Source organism: Harpia harpyja, chromosome 14, assembly GCF_026419915.1.
Source record: "Harpia harpyja isolate bHarHar1 chromosome 14, bHarHar1 primary haplotype, whole genome shotgun sequence".
Classification (NCBI taxonomy): Eukaryota; Metazoa; Chordata; class Aves; order Accipitriformes; family Accipitridae; genus Harpia; species Harpia harpyja.
In genome coordinates, this window is record NC_068953.1 from 39,529,200 (window position 1) to 39,555,136 (window position 25,937).

Here is a 25,937-nt window from a genome sequence, read left to right on the forward strand (position 1 = left end):
CACCACCACAGGAGAGTTTGGATTTCACGTGTAAGGTAGAGGGATGAAGGCAGACACAGCTTCACTCCCTCCTACAATGAACTCAGCTGGTGGCAGGGCAGCAGGCTGTTGTGGCCAGAGGCCCAGGACGCAATCAAATTCCACCGTTGCAATTCAGCTTTGCAAGTGCTTGCGTTCTCAGTTATAATACACCGTTGACTGAGGTGTATGGAAACGTGGTGGTAGCCCTGGGCTTGGCTGCAGGGTCTCCTTGAAGGAGCAGGCGAGCTGGTGCCAGGGACAAGATCTGTGGTTGGCACCGGGACCGGCCGCCTAAGCCTGACGCAGCCACCCGAGAGCCACACTTTACAAAGGAGATGGATAATTCACAACGAATCCTGACATTATTTTATCTACACATTTCACCTGACATTATTTCATCCTATCTAGTGTCATTTGATCCACCTTCTAAATCCAAATGTCAGTATGCAGTTGCCTAAAAAAAGACACAATCCTCACACATAAGACCCTAGAAGCTATAGTTCAAAGCATAAAAACCCAGGAAGTCAATAATAAGTCGCACTCTGGCAATTAGAGGGAAAAATGAACACAGTTAACTCAGAGCCACACGAAGCTTTATGCATTCCAAAAACACCAATAGTGTTTTATTCAGAAAATATAAACAGCCTCGCTTTGAATGACATTAACATTCACATGGGATGAAATCTGCCATGATTATGTGAGCCAGAAACACATTTTGCCCCAACAGTATAGGAGGGTGTGTATAATCCTCATAGAGGCAACGAGACTCCCAGCTCTTCCCAAGCGCCTGTATAGTCATTCCCACTGACCTGTCTTAAGTTTCTGCTGGTGTTGAGTTAAACTTTGGTTCTCCCTTCAATTAGTTTATTATTTTCTGGTTTAGCTTCTCTATCAGTCCACCTTATTTAAACTACATCCTGTAAATTTTTTTTTTTTTTTGAGCTTTACATTTTTTCCCAGGAGACTTTCTAGACTTCAGCCAGATGGGGCCTCTCTTCTTTCCCTTGGCTCTACGCACTGTGAGGAGAATAAAAGCCTCCTCTGTTCCCTTTGGACAGGTTTCCAGCACTTGTAGGATGGTTTATCTGAAAGGAACATTTCACATTTTTCCATGCTGCAACAGACACCATAGACAAGTATCTTCACTGCTGAAGGAGAACCAAAACTTAGAAAATGTTCTCTCCATCCCTTTTTTAGACCAAGACAGAAGACAGAGCTTGGGCACTCTCCCCACCCCACCATCCTTGACCTCTCAAGAAGTCTCTGAACTCCAAGTTCTTTCTTTCACAGGACCACAACAGCCAGAAGGGACCTCTGGCGGTCTCAGGTCCAGCACCCTGCCAGCTTGGATCAGTTCATCAGCACCTTCTCCAGTCCACAGTGAACTGTCCTCTAAGGATGGAGATCCCACAATTCATTGGGGTCATTGGCCCCTGTTAAAACTATTTGATCACCCTCCCAGGCCCTTGCTGAGCAATCACCTGGAGCTATGCTGAAACCTTTATCGAACAAATACTAGAGAAGCAGGCAGGGAGGGGACTGCGCCCACTCAGGTTGTCCTTTGGGCCCTGCTCACCTGTGGCTCTCTCTGGACAGCTGGTTCTCCAGGAAAGGTAGTGCTTGAGGTTGCCCACAGTGAATGCACAGACAGGCACCTAATTAAAAAAAAATTTGCACTAATAATAACTTTTTTGAGGTTCCTCCTCCTCCATCTTGGTCTTTTCCATCTCTCACATGTAGGAAATTCTGCATCTGAGAGGAACTCAAGACTGCACAGGACTTCACACCCTTTAATGCCCCCATGTACCATGCCAGAAGGGGCACATGTAAGTGTACCTGCCCAGTGGCAACTACTGATAGAAAACCAGCCTCCATTGTAAACACACACTTGACGGAACATCTGACCTTCCTTTTCCTGGCAAGCAATAGTCTTGCCCCAGGTATAAATACATTCTTTAGAAATACATAAATGCATAACTTAAAACCTGCTTTGACACAGGCAGGACTGGCAAGGAAAGAAAACCACCAGGGGAGAGCTTATACATTCACAGAGTTTCATTTGACTCCCTTGGTCAAGCCTTGTGTCCCTTGCACAAGTGCAGTGAGAGTCAGCAGCTGTAGTTGGGTTTTGAGGCTGTGTCGCTGCTGTAGCACAGGTCTGTAGTGTTTATGGGTTTCTCATCGCATTTAATGCCGTAACGTTTGCTTTCAGGCAAAGCCTAATTCTCAGAAAACATCAGCCGGTGCCCTTGACTTCAAGCGACTTTGGGTTTTGCCTGGCAATGTTATGACTTGTTGGGTGGCCCTGTCCTCCGCCAGACACAACGACAACTCCTTGCTGATCCCTACCGCTCCCACGGGACAGGGGTTATTTCCAGCGGGCTTCAGACCCCATGCGCCACAGGGTGCAGATGGGAGAAGTCTTTCCAAAAAAGCAGCCTTTGGCCTCATTTGGACAGTGCGATAGCCGAGGCTGGAAAGCAGCTGATGGATTCTGTTGTATTTAGCACTCAAATAACTGTTGCCTCTATTAAAAATAGCAGTTCCCAAGGCTCAGCATGCCAGCCCACGGGCTCAGGGGTAGTCCTGCCCTGGGCCAGCCCGGAGCAGAGCTGAGCACAGCTCGCTCAGGTCGCTCTCATCGTTCTCCTCCGGCTCACTACTGGAGTTGGAGGGGTTGTTGCTGGGCAAGCTGTGGCCAGAACCTGTCCTCAGAGATGCTTGCCCCTTCGGGTCCGTGCTCAGCACCAACGCATCCTGGAGGCACACGCTGCCTGAACAGGCAGGAGTTCTCTGGTAGTTTGGCTGGGAGTAATTCCTCTGGCTGAAAAACTGCCCTAGCAGAGATTTCTGGAGGGTTGTTTGCAGGCTTTCACAAGTCCTCTGCTTTGTGCTCAGCCGGGTGTAATGCAAATCCAACTGCAGGACCACGTCCGTCTGGAAGGGGAGAGCAAAGGATGCAAAGTGAATCGGAGTCAAAGACTTGAAGCAGACCTTTTTTGCTGTTGCCACCGTCAACAAACACGACAGACTTGGCTGGCTGTTCTGCAGGCTCACAGCCCCATGCTGTGGCATGATGGAGCAATGCTGCTGCCAGAGAAAATGAGCTGTTACATACTCTCATGACGTTTGTGGGCTTCAGCCATGGTTTCTGGATTTCAGGACTTCTCCTGAAATCAGACCACCTCACTTGAGATCTCATCAGCCTGCTCAGGGCACTGTGACTGAGAGCATCACCCCCAGGATGCTGGCACAGGGGAGCAGGAGGGGAGAGGAACTGCACTCACGCGAGGAAAGGCATGACATCCATCCTGGCCATGGCATAGGACTGCTGCACACGCAAGAGGAAAGCATGCAAGGGAAGGGATATGAACCACTTAAATAAAACACACATCACACAGTAAAAGCCAATAGTTTTAAACAGCAGCGCTCCACAGGGATCCATTCGCAGCCTAGCACTATTTTAGATTTTTAAAAAGATGGTGAAGAAATCAGAAAATAACCATATTCATGGCAGCCAAATCCCTGAACGTGAACCCCTAGCATGGGGCTGTGCCCGAGATGCCTGGCTGTACAAAGTAGGGAGATGTATAACGGAGCAAGAAGATTTTGGCAGGCAATGCAGGGTCCAGGTCTCATATCTACACTTAAAAGCGATGCTGAATGCTTGGGAAGGGTTCAGAAAAGAGCCCCAGGAACAATCAAGGACTGAAAGAGCTGCCATATGCTGAGACACGTCATGCACTTAGCAAACGGAGCTTCTTGTAGGCAGATCCAGGCAGCAGCTCGAGAGCAACGTTCCGTGTGAACCTGCATGGAGCAGAGCAGATAAGCAGCTGGCAAGATCCACTGGCTGGGTGTTAGAGGGGGAAAAAAAAAAAAATCAAATGAGAAACAAGGTGCACACTGCTATTTGGAGAGGCAGAATCTGCTGGAAGAGACAAGCCAGGGGACAAGCAATTCTGCCTCTCTCGTGGTCTTTGAATAGTTCGAGGGTCTTTTGAAGTGGGCCAAAGAGGCATAGCTTGGATCAGGCTTGGTAGTGTCACCCTGATGGCAGGGGATAAACCCTCCCACTGCTTGAGATCCTGGCCAGCCTGTGAGCCCATCTCTCAGGCAAGCACACAGCCTAGTGAGACATCCTTCATCTGAAATATTTGGGCTAGTCTGACCTCCCCTAGGCTGATACAGGCAAAGAACAGCCTCCCTGGCCAGGCAGCACAGAAAAACAGAGCAAACCAAGAGAAAGACGATAGCTTTTGTGCCTTGAAGATCAACAAGCTCCTCTAACATTGATCTGGATGTTACACTGACACAGGCATGCCAGGCATTGTCCGCATGGAGTCACGAGACACACAGTCAGAAGGGCACATCCAGCTTGAGCCAGTGGGGATGGGGAGTGCCAGTTACATGAGGGTGCAGGAAAACCATGGAGATTTGCACCTGGCAGCTCTCTACCTGAATTTTCTGTAGTCCACAGAGCTGGAATATGCAGTCCAGCTCCTCTCGCTTGTACACAGAGGCAAGCAGAGACTCCACTTGGTCCAGGCGGCTCTCTTTCAGGGTGGCCACATCGTCCATCTCCTGGGTCAGGAAAACAAGAGGAAATGCAAGGAAATTTCAACATCAGCCTGGGCATGGAGGTGCAACTGCCCATCAAACATGCTGCTTCTCTGCACACAGCAGTGCCCAGGGCTGGCCTGTGCCCTTCACACTTTGGCTGGTGGAAATGCTGCATACCCTAAGCGAAGTACTACAGAGTGCAAGCAACAGAAATACAGAGATTTTACATGCTAGCCTTGTGCATATCAATGAGAAGACCTAGCTAAACATCCCCTGAGTGCATCTACCAGGAAGACTGTGGTATAATGGGACTTGCAGCAGAGCAGATAGCAGCAACAGCCGGTATCACAACCACCTGTAGTGTAAGCAGTGTGCCAAGGAGGGAGCAAATTTTCCAAGGGCATAGCTGGAAGAAGCTTTGAGTTGCACCAGGTGCCCAGTTAGCCCCCCCACCATCTACAGAACTGTCAACTCTTGCTGAATCACCCAAATTTATCCAAAACAGCCCTGTCTCTAAGAGATCCTCTTCAGTAATGATTGTATCTTGGAGCCACTAATAGCACAAGAAGGGACAAGGGAATAAGGGCCTTATGAAATAGCATCTCGCTTTGGATTTTGGCCTCTAGGATGGGTGACAGCCCACAGTCCACCAGTCCCTTCCATGAGAAGGCACTTCCCTCTGCCAGCTGGCTCTAGCAACTACCACGGTGTGATCCTGCTGGCCTGGCTTGGCCAACACTAGGATGTCCTGGCCTGGCTTTGGCTGTGGGAGCTGAGCAGCCCGGGCAGGCTTACTGCAGCCACAGATAAAGCCGGTGGTATGTGAGGAGGGTTTGATCCTGGCAAAACTTTCTCACCATTAGCAAGAGAAGTGGCACTGGGCATGCTGATGAAGGAGGCTGTTAAGACACTGCAGGGAGGTAGAGATTAGAGAAGTCCTGGGAGCTCTTGCTAGCCTTTACAGACCTTTCCCAAACTGCTGCCTGCTAACAGCCAAAGCAACTTGTTTCTGGCCAGGAGAATATTGGGAGTAGAAGCTAGAATGTTGGATCCCAAATACTGGCTGGGATCTGCAGGCATCAGGGTCACCCCTGCTTGCAAGGCTGGCAGAACAGGAGTAAACACCATTGCTGATCCAGCAGGTCCACTGGAGGTAGGCTGAAGAAATACCGTTTATCTCCGTACAAAGCAAAGGCAAACCCCATCTCCATACTCGGCAACTCATTACTGGAAGGATAAACTGGAGGGAGCTTAGGGCAGTCAATGGAGCTGGCAGAAAGGGAGATGGGTGTGCCAACAAGGGAAGGACACAGTTCAAATGGGGATGGAGCAGCTCTCCTGCTCAGGGAGCGTTGTCGTGGTTCCTTCCACCAGCCTGAACTGTGCCTGAAACAGGAGACAGGCTGCAACACAGAGCACCTTCTGCAAATGAACACTGCCCTCTCCTGCTCTCTCCTTCCCTGCCTCTTTGCATCAGGTACCCGTCACTCCTACGCTAAGCCCAGCAGCCAGGTTAAACTAAACCTGGAGACCTAAGAGAGAGGCACAACGCAGATCAGCCTGGATGCCTCTAATGCAGGGCTTCAGCAGGAGGACTGCAAAAAGGAGCAGAGTGGCCCTACTGCGTCCAGCCAGGTCCATCCTCCAGCACATGCTTAAGGAGGGACAAGATGTGCGTGCTGCCAGCCCTGCCCAGGGTGAGCCTACCCTGCCAGCCTCCTGCGATAGGAAAATCAGCGACTTTTCGAGTCAAAGGTGGTGTCTGTGCTTTCAATAGCCTTTGTGGACTCTTATGAAGGTGTCAAAGTTATTTTTGAACCCTGCTAGACTTGTAATATCCATGACACCCTAGTCACTAGGAGGAAAATGGTCCATGGCCAGAAGTCCTCCTCATAGTCACCACACCACTAGTCCCCTCTTCCCCATATCTGAGGATGCCAGAGTGCTCTCCTCCAACCTTCTCTGTAGCCGCCTCATTGCTGTTTCTGCACGTGTCTTTTGACTTCTGCAGTCCTGCCTTCCCCTGGTGCATCCCCCCTCCTGTGACCTCTCCAAGACTGGCTCCTCTGGGGATCCATCAGCCTGTCAGAGCTGGGGTTGGGCCACATTCCCTTTTGTCTCCTTGCAGGCATGGATGTGCTCTGGATCGGATGACCTCTAAGTGCCTGCTTTTGCAATTGTGTTAGCAGCCTTTGCAGACACTGTGAATCTTCAGTGATTAACATCACAATTGGGTTTACGTTAGCAGGGCAGGGATGCTCAGATCTGTGCTAATGCGCTGGACTCTTCTCCCAAACTTCTGTTTATTGCTCTGCAATTTCGAGCCCCTTGAGGTTGGGCAGCCCTTTTTTTTCAGCCTAAGAAATACCCAGTGTAGTACAGGCGTGACTAGCACAAATATAACAATATCCCATCCCAAGTTAAATCACAGCTCATGAAAAGCCAAGAAGCATCAGGATGTTTGGATGGGGTGAACCACACAGCCTCCCTGAGTGGGATAAAGCCAGTCCTAAGCATTTAACATCCAAAATAGATGTGCTGTTTCTCTCTGGCACAGACCTGGGGCCATCCTGAAGCAAAGGAGCAAATGCTCAGCACTGTGGGGAAATGCCCAAAGTCCCTTCAGCATCCATGCAGGGACGATCTCCCAGCAGCCCAAGAGATTAACTGATTAAATGACTGCATCATTAAATGATTTGGAATTCGACAACCAGCCATGTACTGCTGACCTTCTGCATGCGAGGTTGAGCCTCCGTCCTATTCCTGAGGCTAGGACCCTCACCACCTGGATATGGACCCTAAAGGAGAAGGGACCAAAGGCATCATGTGGCCCAAACAACACAGATTTGGTCACACACGTCACGCCTGACAGATTCATGTCCACATAGAATCATAGAATCGCTTAGGTTGGAAAAGATCTTTAAGATCATCGAGTCCAACCGTCAATCCAACACCACCATGCCCACTAAACCATGTTCTGAAGTGCCACGTCTACGCGTTTTTTGAACACCTCCAGGGATGGTGACTCCACTACTTCCCTGGGCAGCCTGTTCCAATGCCTGACAACCCTGTCAGTACAGAAATTTTTTCTAATATCCGATCTAAACCTCCCCTGGAGCAACTTGAGGCCATTTCTTCTCGTCCTATCACTAGTTACCCGATAGAAGAGACCAGTACCCACCTCACTACAACCTCCTTTCAGGTAGTTGTAGAGAGCGATACGTGCTCTAAGGGGTCCACATGGGTGGTGATTCTGCAACACCCTTAGGCAAAACCCCTCCCAGACATTCACTCTTTTTACCATTAAAATGTCACGTCCACTGTGGATCTTCCTTACTGCAATTCAAACCATGACTTCCTTCCAAGTTGGCAACAACTTTTTATATATTTGAAGGCCCCCTATCCACCAATTTTTGCTTTTCCTGCCTAAACCACAATTCTCTTGCTCCTTCCTTTTATTACTTCAGATGCACTTTATTTGGCACACTTTTTTCCATGAAGCATGGACCCAAAATTGCACCCAGTGCTCCAGCCTCAGCAACAGCAAGGAGAGCCAGAGAGGATCTCACACAAATCTCAGAGCTCTTGTTTACAACCTTGGCAGTTTTCTGCCTTGCTTTTGTTGCACCAGCTGTTGTGGACTTTGACCAGAACCAGTATCCCACTTGTCTCCCATCCCATGCTTACGCTACTGCTTATTCCTGTCCACATGCAGGAATTTGCATCTGCTGAGTAACAGCCTTGGCCTCAGATTGCATCTCCATTTTATCTAAATCCTTCTAAAATCTAACCCTGCCTTTTACCACCTTGCAGACATGCCCAGTGCTATGGCATCTGTGTATTTAATAAGCACATACTGTGGCACATCACCGAGGTCATTAGTGAAAATAAAAAACAATCCCACAGCCCTGGTTTTCCAAAAGAAACAACATATTCCATCACCCTCAGGGAAGGAAAGTTTTCTCTTAGTTTTAAATGGAATTTCCTGTGTTTCAGTTTGTGCCCATTGCCTCTGCTCCTGGCACTGAGCACCACCGTGCCTGGCTCCATCCTCTTTGCACCCTCCCTACAAGGTACTTAGATACATTGATGAGATCCTCCTGAGCCTTCTCTTCTCCAGGATGAACAGTCCCAGCTCTCTCAGCCTTTCCTCATAGGAGAGATGCTTCAGCCCCTTTGTCATTTTCGTGGCCCTTTGCTGGACTCTCTCCAGTATGTCCATGTCTCTCTTTTACTGAGGAGCCCAGAACTGGACACGGCTCTCAAGATGTGGCCTCACCAGTGCTGAGTAGAGGGGAAGGATCACCTCTCTCAACTTGCTGGCAATGCTCCCCCTAATGCAGCCCAGGATCCCATTTGCCTTCTTTACTGTGCAGACACATCGCTGGCTCGTGGTCAGCTTGGTGTCTACCAGGACCCCGAGGACCTTTTCTGCCAAGTTGATTTCCAGTCTGTTGACTACCAGCTGTGCCTGTACATGGGGTTATTCCTTCTCAGATGCAGGACTTTGCACTTCCCCTTGCTGAACTTCATAAGATTCCTGTTGGCCCATTTCTCCAGCCTGTCCATGTCCCTCTGGACATCAGCACAACCCTCTGGTGCATCAGCCACTCCTCCCAGTTTTGTGTGAGCAGCAAGCTTGCTGAGGGTATGCTCTGCCCCATCATCCAGATCATTAATGAAGATGTAAACCAGTATTGGCCCCAGTACTGATGCCTGGGGCTCCCCATTAGTAGCCTCTAGCTGGACTTCATGCCATTGATCACAACCTTTTGAGCCTGGCAGTTGAGTCAGTTTTCAATCCACTTCACCATCCGCTTATCTAGACTGTTACCTCATCAGCTTGTCTATGAGGATGTTAGAGGAGAGAGTGTCAAAAGCCTTGCTAAATCAAGACAAACAATATTCACTGCTCTCCCCTCATCCACCAGGCTAGTCATTTCAATGCAGAAGGCTATCAGGTTATCAGGCATGGCTTCCCCTTTGTAATCTATGCTGACTGCTCCCAGCCATCTTCTTGTCCTTGCTGTGTTTGGAAATGGCTTCATGAATTATTGGTTCCATCACCTTCCCAGGGATCAAGGTGAGGTTGACCAGCCTGCAGTCCCCCAGATCTTCGCTCTTGCCCTTCTGGAAGGCAGGAGTGACACTGGCTTTGTTCCAGGCCTCAGGAAGACCACCATGAGCTGGTGGAGAGTGGCCTTGCAGTCTCATTGCCAGCTCCCTCAGCAGTCAGGGGTGCAACCTGTCAGGTCCCATCGATTTGTGAATGTCGAGTTTGTTTAAGTGCTCCCTGACCTGGTCCTCCTCACCGGATTTAAGTCTTCCTTGCTCCAGACCTTCCCCCTAGTCTCAGGGGTCTGGGAGTCCTGAAGGCTGGTCTGACCAGTAAAGACCAAGGTGAAGAAGGCATCAAGTACCTCAGCCTTTTCTATGCCCTGTGCCACCAGGCACCCTGCCCCATTAAGCAGTGGGCCCGTATTTCCTCTTGCTTTCCCTTTGCTGCTGATATACTTGTAGAAGCCCTTTCTGTTGCCACCAGATTCAGTTCCAGATGGGCTTTGGCTTTGCTAACCCCACGCCTACGTGCTTGAACCATGTCTCTATAGCCCTCCTATGTCACCTGCCCTTGCTTCCACCTCTTGCAAACCTCCTTTTCATGTATGAGCTCAGTTAGGAGCCCCCTGCATGTTCATGAAGGCCTCCTTCCACCTTTGCTTGACTCCCTGTTCATCAGGATCCTTGAAAATCCACCAGCTCTCCTGGACTGCTCATCTCTCCATGGCCATGCCCACAGGAACACAGCTCTCCAGCCTAGTGACCTTCAAGACATTCACCTGGGCAAGAAGTGATCTAATCTTGAGGGATCAACTGAAGCCCTGACACATGAGATTCAAAGCCCCTCGGCTGACAGCAACTCCTTACCCACAAGTATCTGCACTCTGCTAAATTCCCAGCCTCAATAGCCCCCTGTGCCAATGACTTCCACAATCTAATTACAGTGCATGCAGGCAAGTAGTTCCTTCCATTAGTCTCCTTTATCATTTCTGACCGTGTAGAAGTCAGGAAATGGAGAAAAGCATTTTCTAAATTATTTTTTTTAGCCAATTCATAATTATTTATAAATATTTCCCCAGGGTGGAATGCATTTTTAATGAAGATGATGCCCAGGAATAGGCAAGGCCAAAGTTTTGGCTGGCTCAGAGTTTCAGACATTCTAAATAAACTGGGGAAAGGGTGACTGCAGAGCCCATTAGGTCAAACAGCTCCAGATCCAGTGGCTTGAAAACAAGGAGATCCAACATAAAAGTTTAAAAAAAGTAAGCATTTAAACAGTACAGAGCAAAAAAATGGGAATGTCTTAGCTCTCAGCATCATTCCTTTCTACATACGTCCGAGCGCAGACTCTCTCTCTGAAGACAGTGCTTGTCAAGTAAAAATGCAAGCCTGTCAAGACACAGGATGGAAGAGAACACTACCACTGGACAACTAAAGAAAATGGATCAATGCTAGAAAATCCCATCATAATTATCTCTGGCAAGCCCTACAGCAAGCCCAGGCTCTTTGCTTAAGTCAGTTTGATAAGCAGAATGTGGCAAATGGTGGGAAAACTACCATTTCCTCAACCAAACGGCTCCCTGGGTTCATCCCCCAGGGCTTACAAAATGCACCCAAAATGTTTTTGTTGGATTTCAGCCTCCAGCTCCTGCATCTCAGCAATGCAAGTGTGGCTCAGATGGTCCCCCAGCTCCCCTCAGCATCCCTGAGGAGGGCTGGCACAGTGAGGACACAGCCAGCTTGGCCAGATCCTGAAAGAAGCCAGGTGCCTTCCTGCAGACACCCATGCATCTCTCTGTGGTCCCACAGGCGAGAGTGGGTGGCCTTGCTCTGGATGTCTAACGCGGGGGGGGGGGGGGGCAGATGAATTGCAATATGGTGGACGTGCTGCCACATCAGCAGACACCACTGGAGGTCAGTGTGAGCTAGCACTGCCGTGCAGTAGGATAGGGATGGGGATCCTACTACCCTGTCTATACTGGGGGTCCCTTTTTGGCCTCCCCAATCTCTCTTGAGACAGCTCCAGACACAGGAGCAAGAAGCTGAGTCCCCCTTTCCCCACAATTGCTGATGTTGGGTGGATGCACACAAACACATGCACACACACACACACACACAATTTTCATGCGTGCTTAGGGAGCTCACGAGGGGAAACGATGCTCTGGCTTGGTAATGGGCAGGATCAGACTCCAAACCTCTCGCTGGACGCACTGTGCTGCATCAGTGACCACAACGTACTTAGGGGCAGCGTCCCTCCACGAGCAACAAGGGCCGAAAAATCCGCCACAGGCACGCTATGCTTCAGCAAAAAGACTACAGAAAATGAGGAAGATGGTTAGCAAAAAGGAGCAGCAAATTAAATCCTTAGAGGTGGCATGGAGACCACCAGAAAAGACCACGCTGGGCATGTGGTCTGTTAGGAAAGGTGTGAGAAAGGGTGCAAGGAAGCTGGTACGGCTCAATAGGGAAGAACCATATTGTTGCATTAAGACATATTAGCACAGTGGGCTAAGAAGGCATGATTCAAAAAGCCAGATCTGCTTCCAAACACGGAAAACAGAAAGGCTCTTCACCTCAATCAGATTAGATGCAATAATTTAATCAGGCAGGCCAGAAATCAGTCTGAGGGGCAACTGGTTAAAGGCATTAAAACTGGCTTCAAATCCTTTTTGCAATACATTAGGAGCAAGGCACACAGTCTGCAGGGCACTGATCATGGAAGGAGCACTCAAAGAGGTGTTTGCAGAGAGGATTGCAGAGGAGGGGACCCTTCTGCACGTGGGTTCAGCCTTTCCCAGCCCTCAGGACCCCTTGGGCTCACCCCAACCACCCTCCCAACTCTGCCCTGGGGAAAGGAGCCCAGCAGGAATTCAGGGGAAGGGGACCAGCCAGAAGACTCACGGTGGACTGGCAAAGCAAGAGGCGGGCGTCAGTGATGTGGGCCGGGGGGGGCTGCAGCTTGGCGGACACATACATCACATTGGAGAAGAGCCGGTGGAAGCGGAGCTCCACCTGTGCCCCGCAGGGGAAGGTCACCATTTTGCTCAGAGGCTCTGGAAGGGAAAGCCAAGAGGGGTCAGCTCCTTGGAGGGTCCTGCTGACACCTTCTTGCAGACCAGTGTCCCTGAGGCGTGTGGGGACCCCCAGCCCTCTCCTCCCCCCCAACTGGTAGCCCTCCTCGCGCCCTGCATGGCTTACCATAGCCACGTCCCCAGTGCTCGGCAGCTGCTCCCAAGGGACAGATTGGGTCTGTCAGGGACCGGGCTTCCTTCAGAGTATGTTTGATCTCCATCACCTGCTTCCCAGTGACCAAGGGATCGCGGCCAATGTCTGGGGGAGAGAGTTTGGAGGCACAAGGGTCACTCCAGGTTCCGTATTTATTTCCCTGCCTTTCAGACCCTACAAGAACATCTCCATACTGCTGCCAGGTTACTAAAAGCTCACATGGGGCACAGCCTGTGATTTGGTTTTTAGGGAGGGATGGCTGGCTGGCTGGGATGGGGTAGCATGGAACCACTTGATTTCTGCTGCTATCTCTTCTCACCCCTGCTACTGAAGCAAGTGGTTTCTACCTCATCCCTTACCTTCTAACACATCCTCCAGCATGTGTGTAACCTTCTTCTCTTGCAGAATATGTTTCTTCAGGTACTTCATGAAGATCCCAGAGCTGAACTCCCCATCCTGCAACTCATAGGCTTCTGCATCTTCGCTCCTGCAAGAGTAAGGACTCATCTTTAACTTTCTGCAAAGGGCGTGAAGCCCTAGGGGTGAGTCAGGGCTTGCCGACCCCATCTAGACTCTGTTGGCTGAGTCCGAGTTAGGTCCTCAAGCAATGACACTAAGTGCTTGGTTTTGGCCCAAGAGGGGTTGGGAAGGGCACAGGATGGGAAAAAGCAGTGGAGGGGAATGGGAGAGGAGAGCACAGCCTCTTTTGCCAGCCTAGGTGGGTGACAGCAGTTGAAAAGCCAGCGGAACTGGCACTGGAGCAATAAGCAACATTCATCATCTCAGGAGGCTTCAGGTGACCTGCTCATATCACAGGGACCTTGGGAATCAGGCTCAGGCCTGGAAGGACAGATGACAGGAACTGATGCCACCTTCACGCATAACCTGTAACTGATGCACAGGCTGCCACTAGTGATGTTAGGAGGAAGAAAAGAAGTGCCTGAACAGCAAAGAGTAGAGATGGAGGGTGAGAGCCAGAGGAAACATGAGGAAAGCCCTCTCAAGCCTCCAAAGCCACCATGCATAAAGGGATGCAAGGAGATATGGCTGTGCCAGCATTTGGTCCTGTGTCATGGTGTGGGGACGGCAAAGTGCACTTACGTGGCGTAGCCATAAACGGTATTGCCCCAGGGCTCCAGTGGCTGTATCTGGGAGAGGGCACACTCCGGGTTGTACCTGGAAGAGGAGACGAAGGCACAAGTCAGTGTCAAGGACATCCATCAGCATGTGCCTGGAGGGGACAGAGCCCGTGTGCTCCACCAAGTCCATCTCCTATGGATGGCAATAAGATCAACCCTCACGTCAAATATAACCACCCATATTACTTGGGCAGCAAGAACACAAACCACAGGGAAATTAGTAGATAGGGCCAGCTTTGACCTATCTGCACTGGTGAGCTGCTCCCTGCCCTGCAAGCAAGCCTGGAGCTGTGGGCGCAACCATGCCTCCTCCCTTCTGAGGCTGGTTTTTAACAAATCCTGGCAGCAGCACAGTGCAGAGAGCATACGGGTTCACTGTGGCCCAAGGGACAACTGTCCCTAAAGAAGTTAGAGGTGCGCACATAGCATGGCTACGGCTCAACCGCCTGTCCCGGGGGTCTGAGGTACCCCACAGGTCCCTTCCATTCCATGCACACTCCTTCTGCCCCAGGAAACCAAAGCACACTATGGCTGATACATCTCCAGATCTCACTGAGAGGTGTGATCAGGACACACATCCAGGTCTCGAAGCCCAAGACTGGTCCCAGCACCTTGATCTAGATGCAGCTCAATGAGCACAGACCCTGTTATTTCCAAAATCAGGTAGATCTGCAGTGACAGTCCGAGCTTCCACTGAAAAAGATATCATGGTTGCACTTAATAGCCAAGCCTTGCCCATCTGACTGCAGCCAGACTGAACAGCATGGGGACCAGCAGTCTCCAGTTTACACCAGTGACTTGGAGCTGTTCCCCATTGCACAGGGATAAGAGCTAGGAACAGAGGCAGCGTTATTCCTTGTTAATCAATTCCAGCACAGTTTCCTGAGGCTGAAGTTGGCACGCTAAGAACAGAAGGGATGGTTGTATTGCCAGCAGCCAACATGTTACCTACTGCTGGTGGTGCAGTCTGGAGATGTTTAATGGCAGTATTCATCTGGCCTGTGTAAGTTTTCTAAAGATGATCAGAAGAGAAAATGTGGAGAAAGAGATATGCTTCTAAATACGAACACTGAGCAGAGAGATTTATCTGCTCCTCAGCTGCTCCTAAATGAATGCAGAAATCTGGGATTCCAGGTCCAAGGAGAAATGAGACATGGGATCCCAAAATAAACCATGGTCCTGTTGTCCCCATGCTGGGGACATCTACCCAATGCTGCACAGACACGAGTTGATGCAAACCTTTTGTGATGGCACCAGCAGGCATCCACAGCTCCAGCAAGGCCAGCTAGTGCCTGCAGTGGAAACGCTGGCTGTGATCCCCTGCCCCAGCAGAAGACAAACTTCAGCAGCGGCATTTCCAGACCGTGACCGAACACAGGGAGAAGCCTGACAGCGGAGAAGGTGGCAGCGCTCCCTCCTGCTCCAGACCCAAAAAAAGTCTCAGTTACACAGCACATCTCATGCGATCTGTTTCTGATCTGCATCCCAGATAGGAGATGGTGTCCTCCTTCTGTCCTAAGTGGCACATGCTAGAAACCCTCATAAATCAGGGAATTCCTGGAAGAGGCAATCGCATCCACCCAAAATCAGCACATAAATGTATGAGGCTACACACAGGCTCTGTGTTCCTGGTTCCTCCTCTGCTGAAGCTGAACATCTGCTACCACTTGGCAAAGGGGGATGTGTTTCTCATTGCCTTGGCATTTCTGATGCCAACATATGGGATGAAGAGATACTCTGGGTGAGATCCCTCTTAGCACAGACACAGCTCCTCCCGGTTCATGTACGGCTGAGCAAACTGTCGACAGACTTGCAGCATCAGTCCAACCAAAAGGACATTGGGAAAGGGGGCCCCAGGAGCCTTGTTTTACAGAGCAGTGTAAACACACACAACTATGAAATCCAGACGCTTTGCTGAGCTGAAACGATGACTTCTTAAGAAAAATGAGCTCAGGAGAGAGCTTCTACAGCAATCCCTCACGAGCCCGGGGATAACACCTACTGCACTAAGTGCTGTGGTTGCTGTGGGAAAGAGGAGGAAAGAAGTGTGACGTTTGGGGGAAGAGAGAGAAAAACAGCCGCACAACCATGCTTAAACATCACAGAAGATCTCACACTGCATCCTTTTGCCAAAGCACCGTTAAGACTCCACTGAGCACAGAAACTGCTGGCAACACCAAGAAAGGAGACATCAGCTCAAAAGCTATTTCATAGATTGTCACCATTTGCATTAGCGATCCCTGTGGAGCCTCCATGTTGCCACGCTACCTCCCCATCACACTCTGCCCTTAGATGGGCTACCAGCAGCCCAGAGGCATTCTAGCCCAGCTCCACCAGTGCATCCATGAGAGCCAGGTGCTCCTGCTGAGCTGCAAGCCATCCCCTGCCTGGTATCATGCTGGGGAGAGCAGCAAGGTGCTGCCACGTGTGCTGGGGGAGCATTTGACAGTGCAGGGAAGCAAAACGCTCTGCTCTCAGCAGCAATGGTGAGCAAGAAGGGAGGAAGGGGATGCTTCACTACGGGGCATTCAGGGCAGGTACCAAGGGACATCAAGCTCCAGCAATGCTGGCAACTCAGAGCTCTGGCAGCAGGGTAAGTCCCAGTGCAGCCAGCTTGTAAGCTATTCAAAGTGACTGTTCCCACCTCTGCAGCTAAAAGGCATCAAAGATTTAACATCTTTCCAGGGGCTGGCAGCTCTTTCAGGGCAGTGGTACCAAAATCCCTGTCGTCTTTCTGGTTCTTAGTGCATGAACCACAGAAAGAAGAAGGAGACTTTCCTGCATTTACCCTCCAGGTCTTTTCTGACCTGTAAATCTGCCTCAGGAGACTGAAATAAATGAACTAAGGACAGCTTCTACTGGAATAGTCTACGTACCTCTGCTGAAAATGGGCAAGTAGTAATTTTCTGCAGCCCACGAGCTGCAGGATAGAGATCTGCAGGCCAAGAGAGGATGATGGGCTTTCCACAGACAGAGGGAAAAAACTGATCTCTGACCTCAGCAGCAGCCTGGGTCCCACTTCAAGACATGACCGCTTCAGAAGCATTTAAGGCCAGTAAAAACCAAGCAGCACAGCTTAAAACATTTTCCCCATCGTGTTGCACTCTTCTGACTGAGATGTTAACAAAAACACAGCCAGAAGAGAGGTGAGCTAAACAGTCCCAGCCTGAGCACGTGGGCAACACATACCATGAAAGCCTGAGGTCAGCAAGATGCTGCTACGGCCTGCCAGGTTGGGTGGTTCAGTGCAGCAGGTTGAAACACAAAAAGACAAACCCTATGCTGAGTTTCAGCCAACAATTTATGCCAGGGCAGAGCCATCCCTCCGCAGCCTTTAGGCGACTTGCCTGTATTTGCCAGGCTTCTTCACCCTGAAAAATCAAGGGAGGGTCTCCAGCCCCTTCTCTCCAGCAGATCTCAGGCAGCATCTGATGCTCTCTGCATCAAATACGTGACCGACTGGTCTTCTCAGGACATCCTGCAAGACCTGACAGTCTTGCTGATTTTATGAAACAGGCCGATAAACTTTGACAGAGGCCTGGGCTCAGCAGCACAACAGGGGATGTGGCCCCGGCAATCCATGGAAACACCCCACGTGGTTGTGTAGAAGCTCACTGCTGAAGCAGGGGCTGAGGCTGGCAGCTGTTTCCCCCGACTCCTCGAAACACCACGCTCTGCCCATCCCGGGCAAGGAAGGGGAAAGAGCACCCTACCATTTCCTGCAGGTGTCCAGCAGGATGAGGTTCAGGGCCGTCTGCTGCTGCTGCATCTTCTGGAGGATCCTTTGCACGCTGATGCAGTTCTCAGGGGCGTAGGGTTGTGGAGCATCAACAGGGACCATGTAGTTCCTCCCCGAATGTTCGTACCCATGCCCAGCGTAGTAGAATATAGCTGAGAACCAGGAGAGGAGAGGATGAGTCACGATGCGAACCTGCAGGTCTGTAACCAACTACCATGGCCACGTCCCACCTCCTGTCCTGAAGGGATACTGGTGCAGGGCAGACCTAGACCAGTAGCACCTATGAAACTGGAGCTATGTCGACCTCACAATTTTGACTTTTTTCCAGTCCATTCCCTTCAGCAGAGTTGGAAGCAGCCCTGAACTGTTTGTCAGGAGATCCCAAAGTCACTGGGTTTACACGTTTCTGTAACCATCTGTGCTACAACACCCAAGGTCGGCATCTGCCAGGCTGAATACCACTTTTGCACAAAGTTTTGGTTAATCATCAGCTCTTTGCAAGAATATGACAACAGATAAAGTATTTTACCATGATGAAAAATAAAATAACAGCCTTTTAAATGAGAAGCTCCTCAGCTTCCTAGTTTTGGAGGAGAGACTAGCAATGGATTAGGTGATGGGAAACACTCTCCAGATTTTAAAGGTCTGCCTGTATTTACACATCTATAAGCTGGTGAAAAATGAGATAGAGACAGAGAGAGATGAGTTCTCCAGATGTCCAGAACATGTGGACCACATGCTTCAACAACCTCAGACCAGATACCCGCCCCATAAGGCAGGAGAGGAGTCAGACTCATCCAGGTGTTGGTGGGATGTCCAATACCCAACAAGAATTTTGGTTTTGAGTTTTACTCTTAAGCACATGAAAAAACTTGGTAATGGTTTCTGCTTTCACAAGAGACGGCAACATGGGGATATCCAGCTTGGAAAGCCAGTGCTGAGGAGCTCAGCATGGCCCAAGCCGGTGCTTCCCTCTGACCCCTGTGTTCGACAAAGGGCTTTCCTTCTGCACATGGATCCCCATGTGGGCTGTAGCCTCCTGAAAGGAAACTGTACAGTGGCTGGCTACCCCTTCCCAGCAGTGATGCAACTGCTTGGGGGATGCTGGCAAAAGCCAACTCGGGGAACTGAAATGGGTTAAAAATAGCTCTGCGAGGTGACGCAAACAGTTGCACTACCGCAATTGAGGGACAGTGAAGCACAAGAGGTCAGAAATGGGAACAAGTGGCTAAGAGGCAAAAGCAGGAGAAATTCTTCAGTCAGATTTGCTGCCAAAGCCCACACTTCATCGAATAACCTCTCGTCTATTTTCCCTCTACTGTTTCTGGCCCTGTAGTTCACAGGACGCTCGCTTTGATCTCTGATGCTGCAAGGGATGCAGTGAACAGGGCAGGAGCTGAAGGACTGAAAGCATGATCTCATCGTATGGAGGATGGAAAGCATGATCTCCTAGTAAAAAAAGGCTTCAAGTCACCTTTGGTTTCCATTCTCAGGGGATGACGGAAAGTTACTCAAATGGCTGTTTTCACAGGTGCCCACAAGGTTTGGGTTCCTCTTCTTGTGAACCGCCAGCCAAAGACAGTGGGCTCTGATTTGCAGAAGTTTTAAACTTTCATAACTTGCAAATCAAAGCCACAAAACCCTCCTGAGACTATAAAAGAGTATAAAACAGGAAGCCGCCTGGAAAAATCAGATGCAGACACTTCAGGTTTGGCCCCTCAAGTCATTGAGCACTGATGGCTTTCGTCCCTCTGCCTCTCCTCCTGTACGTGAAAGGGAGGTGATGACATCTGTTACCAGGCAGCATCACTGACACTTGGAAAAAACTGAAATATTACAGAAAAGCCCACAAAGAATGATTCAATCATTAAATCTTCTAAGTTTTGAGGTCTTTTTGTGCACCCTGAATGCATCGCCAAGTGCTCCCCACGCTATATAAATCACAAAGACTCGCGTTCAAATCAAAAAAGACATGAGTTTCACGTCAGCTGAGCAACTTTGCAAACCTCTCCTGGACTTAATCTCTCCTCCTGAACAGGAAAGTCAACAATTTGCCTAGAGAAGCAAAGGGGTTTTTTATTCTGAGCTAACATTTCAATGCTCTTCCCACATCTTGTGAGTCAAAACTGCTAATCAGAGACAAGCTTCCGAGTACCAAATTAAAAAGGGGAAGCTCCAGGCACTGTTTATAATAGAGGAAATGTCAGTATGTGTCTTAATTAAGGCATGACGGCATATTCCTAGTATTTCACTCGCAACTTTTTGCTCTCGTTGCATTTCTGACATTATTTTTTTGACTTGGGACTTTTTAGGACACTTGAAATAACATCCGGGGAGATTCCTCATTCGCCTGAGGGTTGCATAATTAGACCACTCAGGTGATGTTTGGGGCCTTCAAAAATTCTCTGCAGCTTTTCTAAGAGGAGATCTGGAGGAAAAGCAGCCAGATGAGGCACCACCTCCATACGGTGAATTAGAGAAGCCTTTGGATCACCTTGAATGCGCAACCATACAATGTTCCTGTGCCTGAAAACAAAGCCAGTTTTTGCTGTGGGCTTGAGAAATCTCAGAGAAGGTTCAATAATAAGGACAAAGTCCTGCACTGGGGCAGATAAACCCAGGCAGCATTTTGGCTGGGGCTGAGTATTGGTTGAGCAGTAAGCCTGGAGATAAAGGCCTAGGGTCACAGCAGGACACCATGCTGAAGATGAGCCAGAATTGACTGGTGGCAGAGCTACACTAGGAGATGCAGGATCACCAGGAAAGCTGTCACCACTCTCCTTGGACCCGAGGAGACCCCACTTAGATCCTGTGTCCAGTTTTATGGTCCTCAGTTCAGGAGGAAGGTGAAGAAGCTCGAAAAAGGCCAGCAGAGGCTACCAACATGTTGGGGCCCAGGGCCTGGGAGGAGAGGGGGAAGGAGCTGGGCTGGGATGGTCTGGAGACGTGGAGGTGGAGGAAGGTCTAATAACAGCCTACAGTTTCTGGAGGGGCAGTTACAGAGACAACAAAGCCCAACCCTCCTTGTTGGCATGGACCATACAACATGGGGCAACAAACACCAATCCATGGAGGGTCACGTTTGACAGGAGGAAAGACTTCCCTGGAGAGTGGTGCAGCTTGTGACAGACAGGTGGATAAGTCAGTGACTCCATGCCTGGAAGTCTTCAAGACCTGATAAGGAGAGCCACAGCCAACCCTGACCTCATGTTGATGACTCCAAAATCCCTTCCCACCAAACCCTGTAGGAGTGTAAATCACAGACAGGTCAGTAAGGACACGCAAGGGAGGGCCATCCATCCAGAGAGTCCCGCGATAAGAAAGAGGGCTAGGGAGGTCAGGCACATCTTCTTCAGCTCTTATCAGCATCCTGAAGCTAAATAAAACTCTAGAAGCAACAACAAGCACCGTGCTCAAACACTAACCCACATGGCTACGTCCTCTCTTCTGATCTGCACCAGCAGAAAGATGCACGAATGCCCCAGCATCTCTGCTGCTGGAGTTAAACTTCAGAAGACAGCCAGCCTCACTTCTCGGGCTTGCTGACAGGTGTGTCTGTGTTAGACCACAGCCTCTCACTTCAGCCCAGTGACAGTCTTTCACCAGTCAGCCCTCTCCTCCCAGCTCCCTGCTTCGCTCCATATGTCCACACAAAGCTCTCTTGACTTCAGCTGTGGTGGTTGCTACACAGGAGATGGCATCTCCAGGTTCCTCGAGCAAGAAAAACCAGGTAGAAGCACCAGGATGCCTCTGTGCAGGTGCATGTCTGACACACCCACATGGATGTACAGGACTGGCTATCACAAGCACCCCTGGAGTCTTTGTGGTTTTAACAGGCTGCCTACGTTGTTCCTGGAGCTGCTGTCTCACCACTATCTTCCCATGCATATGAGTTAAGTGAATCTTAAACCTCTCAGTCAGTTCTAGATGTTTATCCTGGAGCTAGTGCCTTGAAAAATTGATACATAAGGTTTAGGAGGAGTTGTTAGCTTCTTCTAAATGCGTTTTTATTAACAAGACAAGTTAATTTCAATGATTTGTACTCCACCTGGTTCTTTTAATTCTATGTAAGGAAAACAGTTGAAGAAATGCTGGAAGATAGATCACACCGAGAGGCACCACACTTCAGATGGGGCAATCAGCAGGCAGACTGACCCAACACCCCACCATTAAGTCTGGATGCCACCAATTATGGCAAGAGTCCTGAACTCAATCATGCTGCTGGGACCAGCCTGTGCTGGGGTTCACTGCCTCCAAATAATAGTAAACCACTCAGCTTAGAAAGCTGTAAAGAAAACCACCATCCGGAGCAGGCTATGCCTAGCAAACACTTGAAGCTTATCAAGGTTCAGTAACTCAGCTGTTAATGTTTTCCCTGCCAGTGCACAAAATCAATTTTGCCAGGAAGGATCAGCAGCCATGAATGCAGAAAAGCACTAGAAGTTTAAATAAGGCATGACAGCATTAAAGGTTTGCCATTTCCAAATCTTTTTTCTCTCCGATGCTTACAAAAACAAGGGACGTGCCATGGATAAAATGCCATTTGGTCCTCACGCGCCACAGACAGAGGGTAAAAATGGCAGCACTGTGGGAAAAGCATAGCAGCCCCCAGGGATGACTCTGGCCTGGGAAAGGAGGTAAAGCCTGAGATGCAAGGGGATTTCAGAGAGCAACCACAAAAGGAAGCTGCAAGTGAAGTCATAGGAATATGCTGTCATCATCTGACGCGCTTGGCTGGAGTGGCGACAACCATGTACTGCGCTCCCCTGCCAGCTCAGCCTCCCAGAGTGAGGCAGTGCTTCCTGGAACGAGGTGGCTTTGCAGCATTTCACTTGTGGCCATGTCCCTATCCATTGCACAAACTCCAAACCTCATGCTGAGTGCTGGGCTGGAATTGGCTCACACTGATTTTCACTGTCTGAGTGCCCTGGTATGCCACACAGCTGGGAGGGCAGTGAAGATAAGCCTCGTGCTGAGGTTTGGAAGCAAAAAAAAACATCTGCAAGGTGCTTTCAGGGTATCTGTTGGGCTGAGAGAATCTCAGAAACCCCAAAGAAGCTACTTTCACCAGCAAATCTGAACACCTGCTTTAAGACCCACAAGATCTGCTGGTTGATTTTGTGTTTGAGGAATGCTTCCTGCTGAGAACAGTGTGCGATAAGCTCAAAGCCCAACCTCAAAGCCATCTGCGCGTGGGAATGCTTTCTGCAAAAAGACTGTCAGAGGCCCAAATTAGACCATCAGGAAAGAGAAACAAGGACATCAAGGCCAGCTGTAGCCGTCACAGCTCAGAAGGAGCTCCCCTCCTCACAAAGGAGAGTGGTGGGGGCAATCAACAGTCAATCTCCTCAATTCTGTCATCTAAGGCAAAATCAAAACACCTTCTCCCATTCGCCATCAGAAGTGCTGGCTCCCCAAAACCTCAGCATGAAACCATGTTGTTGGAGTTGGAGTTGAGCCACGTGATGGAGAAACACCTACTTTGCCTGCCTGTAACCTGGCCAAAACTGAACGGCATTTATCTAGGAAATTCTGCCAAGCCTGGCACCACTGCAGACTGTACTGCAAGTCTCCCTTGTCCCCTCCAAAGGAAACTTCAGTTTCTTCTCTTTTAATTCAACAGCTGTTCAGAAAATTGCCAAATGCCTGCTCCTCCCTGGCATCGACCGCTGCTACCTGCACATTGGCTGCTGCCTGCTCAGCACTGGCAGGTAGCTGGGCTGGCTTTGCCTTACCATAGACTCCCTTCCCCAGGAGCTGCAGGAACCGCCTGACCGCTGTCACCATCTCAGCCTTGTTCAGATCCAGAAGGGAGACAACCTGGAAGCCCAGCTGCTCCAGAAGACGACTCAGCTCAAACACGTCCGTGATGGGAGCCATGAGGTTGGGGTGATGCTGGTAGCGGTTGTTGCCCACTAAAAGCGCTATCTTGCCTGTAGCTAAAAGAAACACCAAGTGACAAAGCTGTAAATGCTCAGCAGGAGGCAAGGTCTCACCTCCTTCTGTTGGAGTGAGGATACGGGAAATCTTTTCCTACATCTAGGCAGGAAGGACAGACCCTACACTGCTACAAGCCTGGAGTGCCCTCCAGAAAGCCCTTGGATTTCTGAACGCTTTGACAAAATACACAAACGATCATTTTGAAAGAAAGACTTCAAAAGTTTTCACTTGGCAGCCAAAAGCCCAGGAGTGCAGAAGGATCTGTGCTACTGAGGTTATTCACCACCTGCCCTACCACGACCACAGGTCTTGCATGCCAGCGGTGCCTGGGAGGAGGATGCACTGAGCCAGGCTAAGAGGTCCTTTCCCCCACAGGGCTGAAAGAGAGAAACGCCGGACTCCTGCTTTCATTTTATGCCCACCTTCCACTGTAGGAAAACCAGATTTATGGCACTCAGCAGAGGTGAGTGCAAGGAGCTTTGCCCTGTTCCGAGGAGGTATTTCAAGGAAGGGAAAAGGTGTCATGTGAACAACACTTTTAAACTCATTTGGCGGGCACAGAGGTCAAGAGTGGGTTACTCATTAGGAGTAATCTTACTCCACTTGCTGAGACTGATCAGGGCTTGGCAGGGGATGGGACTCATCCTGTGCCTTGCAGCTCCGATCCCAAAAGCCCAGAGCCTGTGACAATATGGGCATAAAGGCTTGAAGCGGTCTCTGCAGGAAAAGCACTCCTATGCACTGTCCTCCCATCCACCCTGGAGCTTGGCTTTTAATTAAGGAAGTAATTGCTCAAGAAGAAAAGATGACAGTACTCACCAAAATACTTTTCAGAGCAACTTGTACCTGGAAAAGAAAGAGGGAAATGATAAGTCTGTGCCCAGCACCCAGCGCCCCAGTGCCAGCTCCCATCGCAGGTCTGAAACCAGCTCCAACATCCCCCAGCAATGCAAAGCTGGGTCAAACACCGCAGAGCATTGGCACAAGCAACACTCCTCAGGCAAGTTCTTCACAGCCTGATTGCTAACCTTAAAGACACTGGTCTGGTGATTTTAGGAGGATTTATGAAAGCCTGCCTGATTTATGAAATCCTGAGCAGCTGGGAAGCAAAGCTTGGAGAAGGGGCAGGCCAGGGGAAGGAGCACCAGCGCAGAGGAGCTCGTACCCATCAGCAGGTCTGCACTACTCATACCAGCCCTGCCTGGGCTGCCGCGCTTCCCGAGGTGACTTGCCCACTCCCTTGCTGCAGCGGAAGCAAAGAAAACACAACGACTCAAGGTTAACATAAGCTCCAAAACAGAAAGCTTCTCCCCATGAGTTGTCAGTGCAGAGGAAGCCGCTTGTTTGCTTTTGATTGCGGTAATATTCCCACCACCCTGCTTTGCCTTTCCCCACCTTTTAGCACCCCAAATGTGACTCACTTTCGCGAGCTCCCCAAGCTCTCCTTCCCAAGAGCTCCCAGCCTTTTAAAATCATCACTACCCTAATAGCTCCAGCTTTTCCTATTTAAATTAAAAATAAAAAAAAGTCCAGCCCAGGAGAAAGCCCTAAAACCCTACAGGCTCTAAAAAAAGAAATTAAGAGCATATTTTTAATTGCATAAATCTCATGGGTCTGGAATTCCTTGAGCACCTGAACCAGTGTTGCTCATGCACCAGGGATGCCTGGAAAGCCATCAGAACAAGCCCATTCATCCTTTTCTGCCTGTGACAGAGCTGCCTGTTGCATGTTAAAGCTACTCAGCTGTAACATTTTGAACCCAACCCAATCCGGTGCCCCCTTCTCACTGCCTGTCCCCCCTGGATGCTGTTTTGCCAGCTGCAAGGAGGCAGGGAGAGCACTCTCTGGCTATACAGGACCAATCTGCACTCTGGAGCAATTTTAAAGCTAGCCTAAAAGGTGAGATGAGAAGCTTATGGCATAGAAAAATCTCTAGATGGAGTAAAGAGCCAGCAAAGCTAGCCTGTGCTACTCTTCTTCCACAGCAGGGCAAAGGCAGAAAGCCAAAGTGGCTATCACACCGAAGGTGGAGCATGCCCGAGCCTCTAGGGACCCATCTTCTCCCTGGGATCTGTCAGCTCACACAGCATCAGGCCTGGGCTGCCAGCCCGAGGGACCTGAACCTTCCCAAAATAAACACTCTCTCCAGCAATATGCATCTGAGCGCATCACTTCATCTCAGCAAGGCTGTAAACGAGTTTTAGCATGGGAGCTTGCTGCGATTTGGCTGAGGAGCTATTAAACCAGCACTT

General features: G+C 49.8%; 1 protein-coding gene across 3 annotated transcripts in view; it reads right to left on the minus strand.

Moving 5' to 3' along the window:
- Positions 1-614: 614 nt before the first annotated feature.
- Positions 615-25,937, minus strand: part of LOC128150873 (mucosa-associated lymphoid tissue lymphoma translocation protein 1-like) — a 29,736-nt gene continuing 4,413 nt past the window's right edge. For all 3 annotated transcript variants that reach the window (XM_052807579.1, XM_052807578.1, XM_052807580.1), the window contains 9 exons: positions 24,505-24,531; positions 23,481-23,684; positions 17,720-17,897; positions 13,969-14,043; positions 13,227-13,354; positions 12,841-12,972; positions 12,544-12,695; positions 4,480-4,605; positions 615-2,958 (listed from right to left, as the gene is read on the minus strand). In XM_052807579.1, the coding sequence (XP_052663539.1) occupies positions 2,596-2,958; positions 4,480-4,605; positions 12,544-12,695; positions 12,841-12,972; positions 13,227-13,354; positions 13,969-14,043; positions 17,720-17,897; positions 23,481-23,684; positions 24,505-24,531 (1,385 nt within the window). In that variant the 3' untranslated portion in view covers positions 615-2,595. The remainder of the gene's footprint in view (positions 2,959-4,479; positions 4,606-12,543; positions 12,696-12,840; positions 12,973-13,226; positions 13,355-13,968; positions 14,044-17,719; positions 17,898-23,480; positions 23,685-24,504; positions 24,532-25,937) is intronic.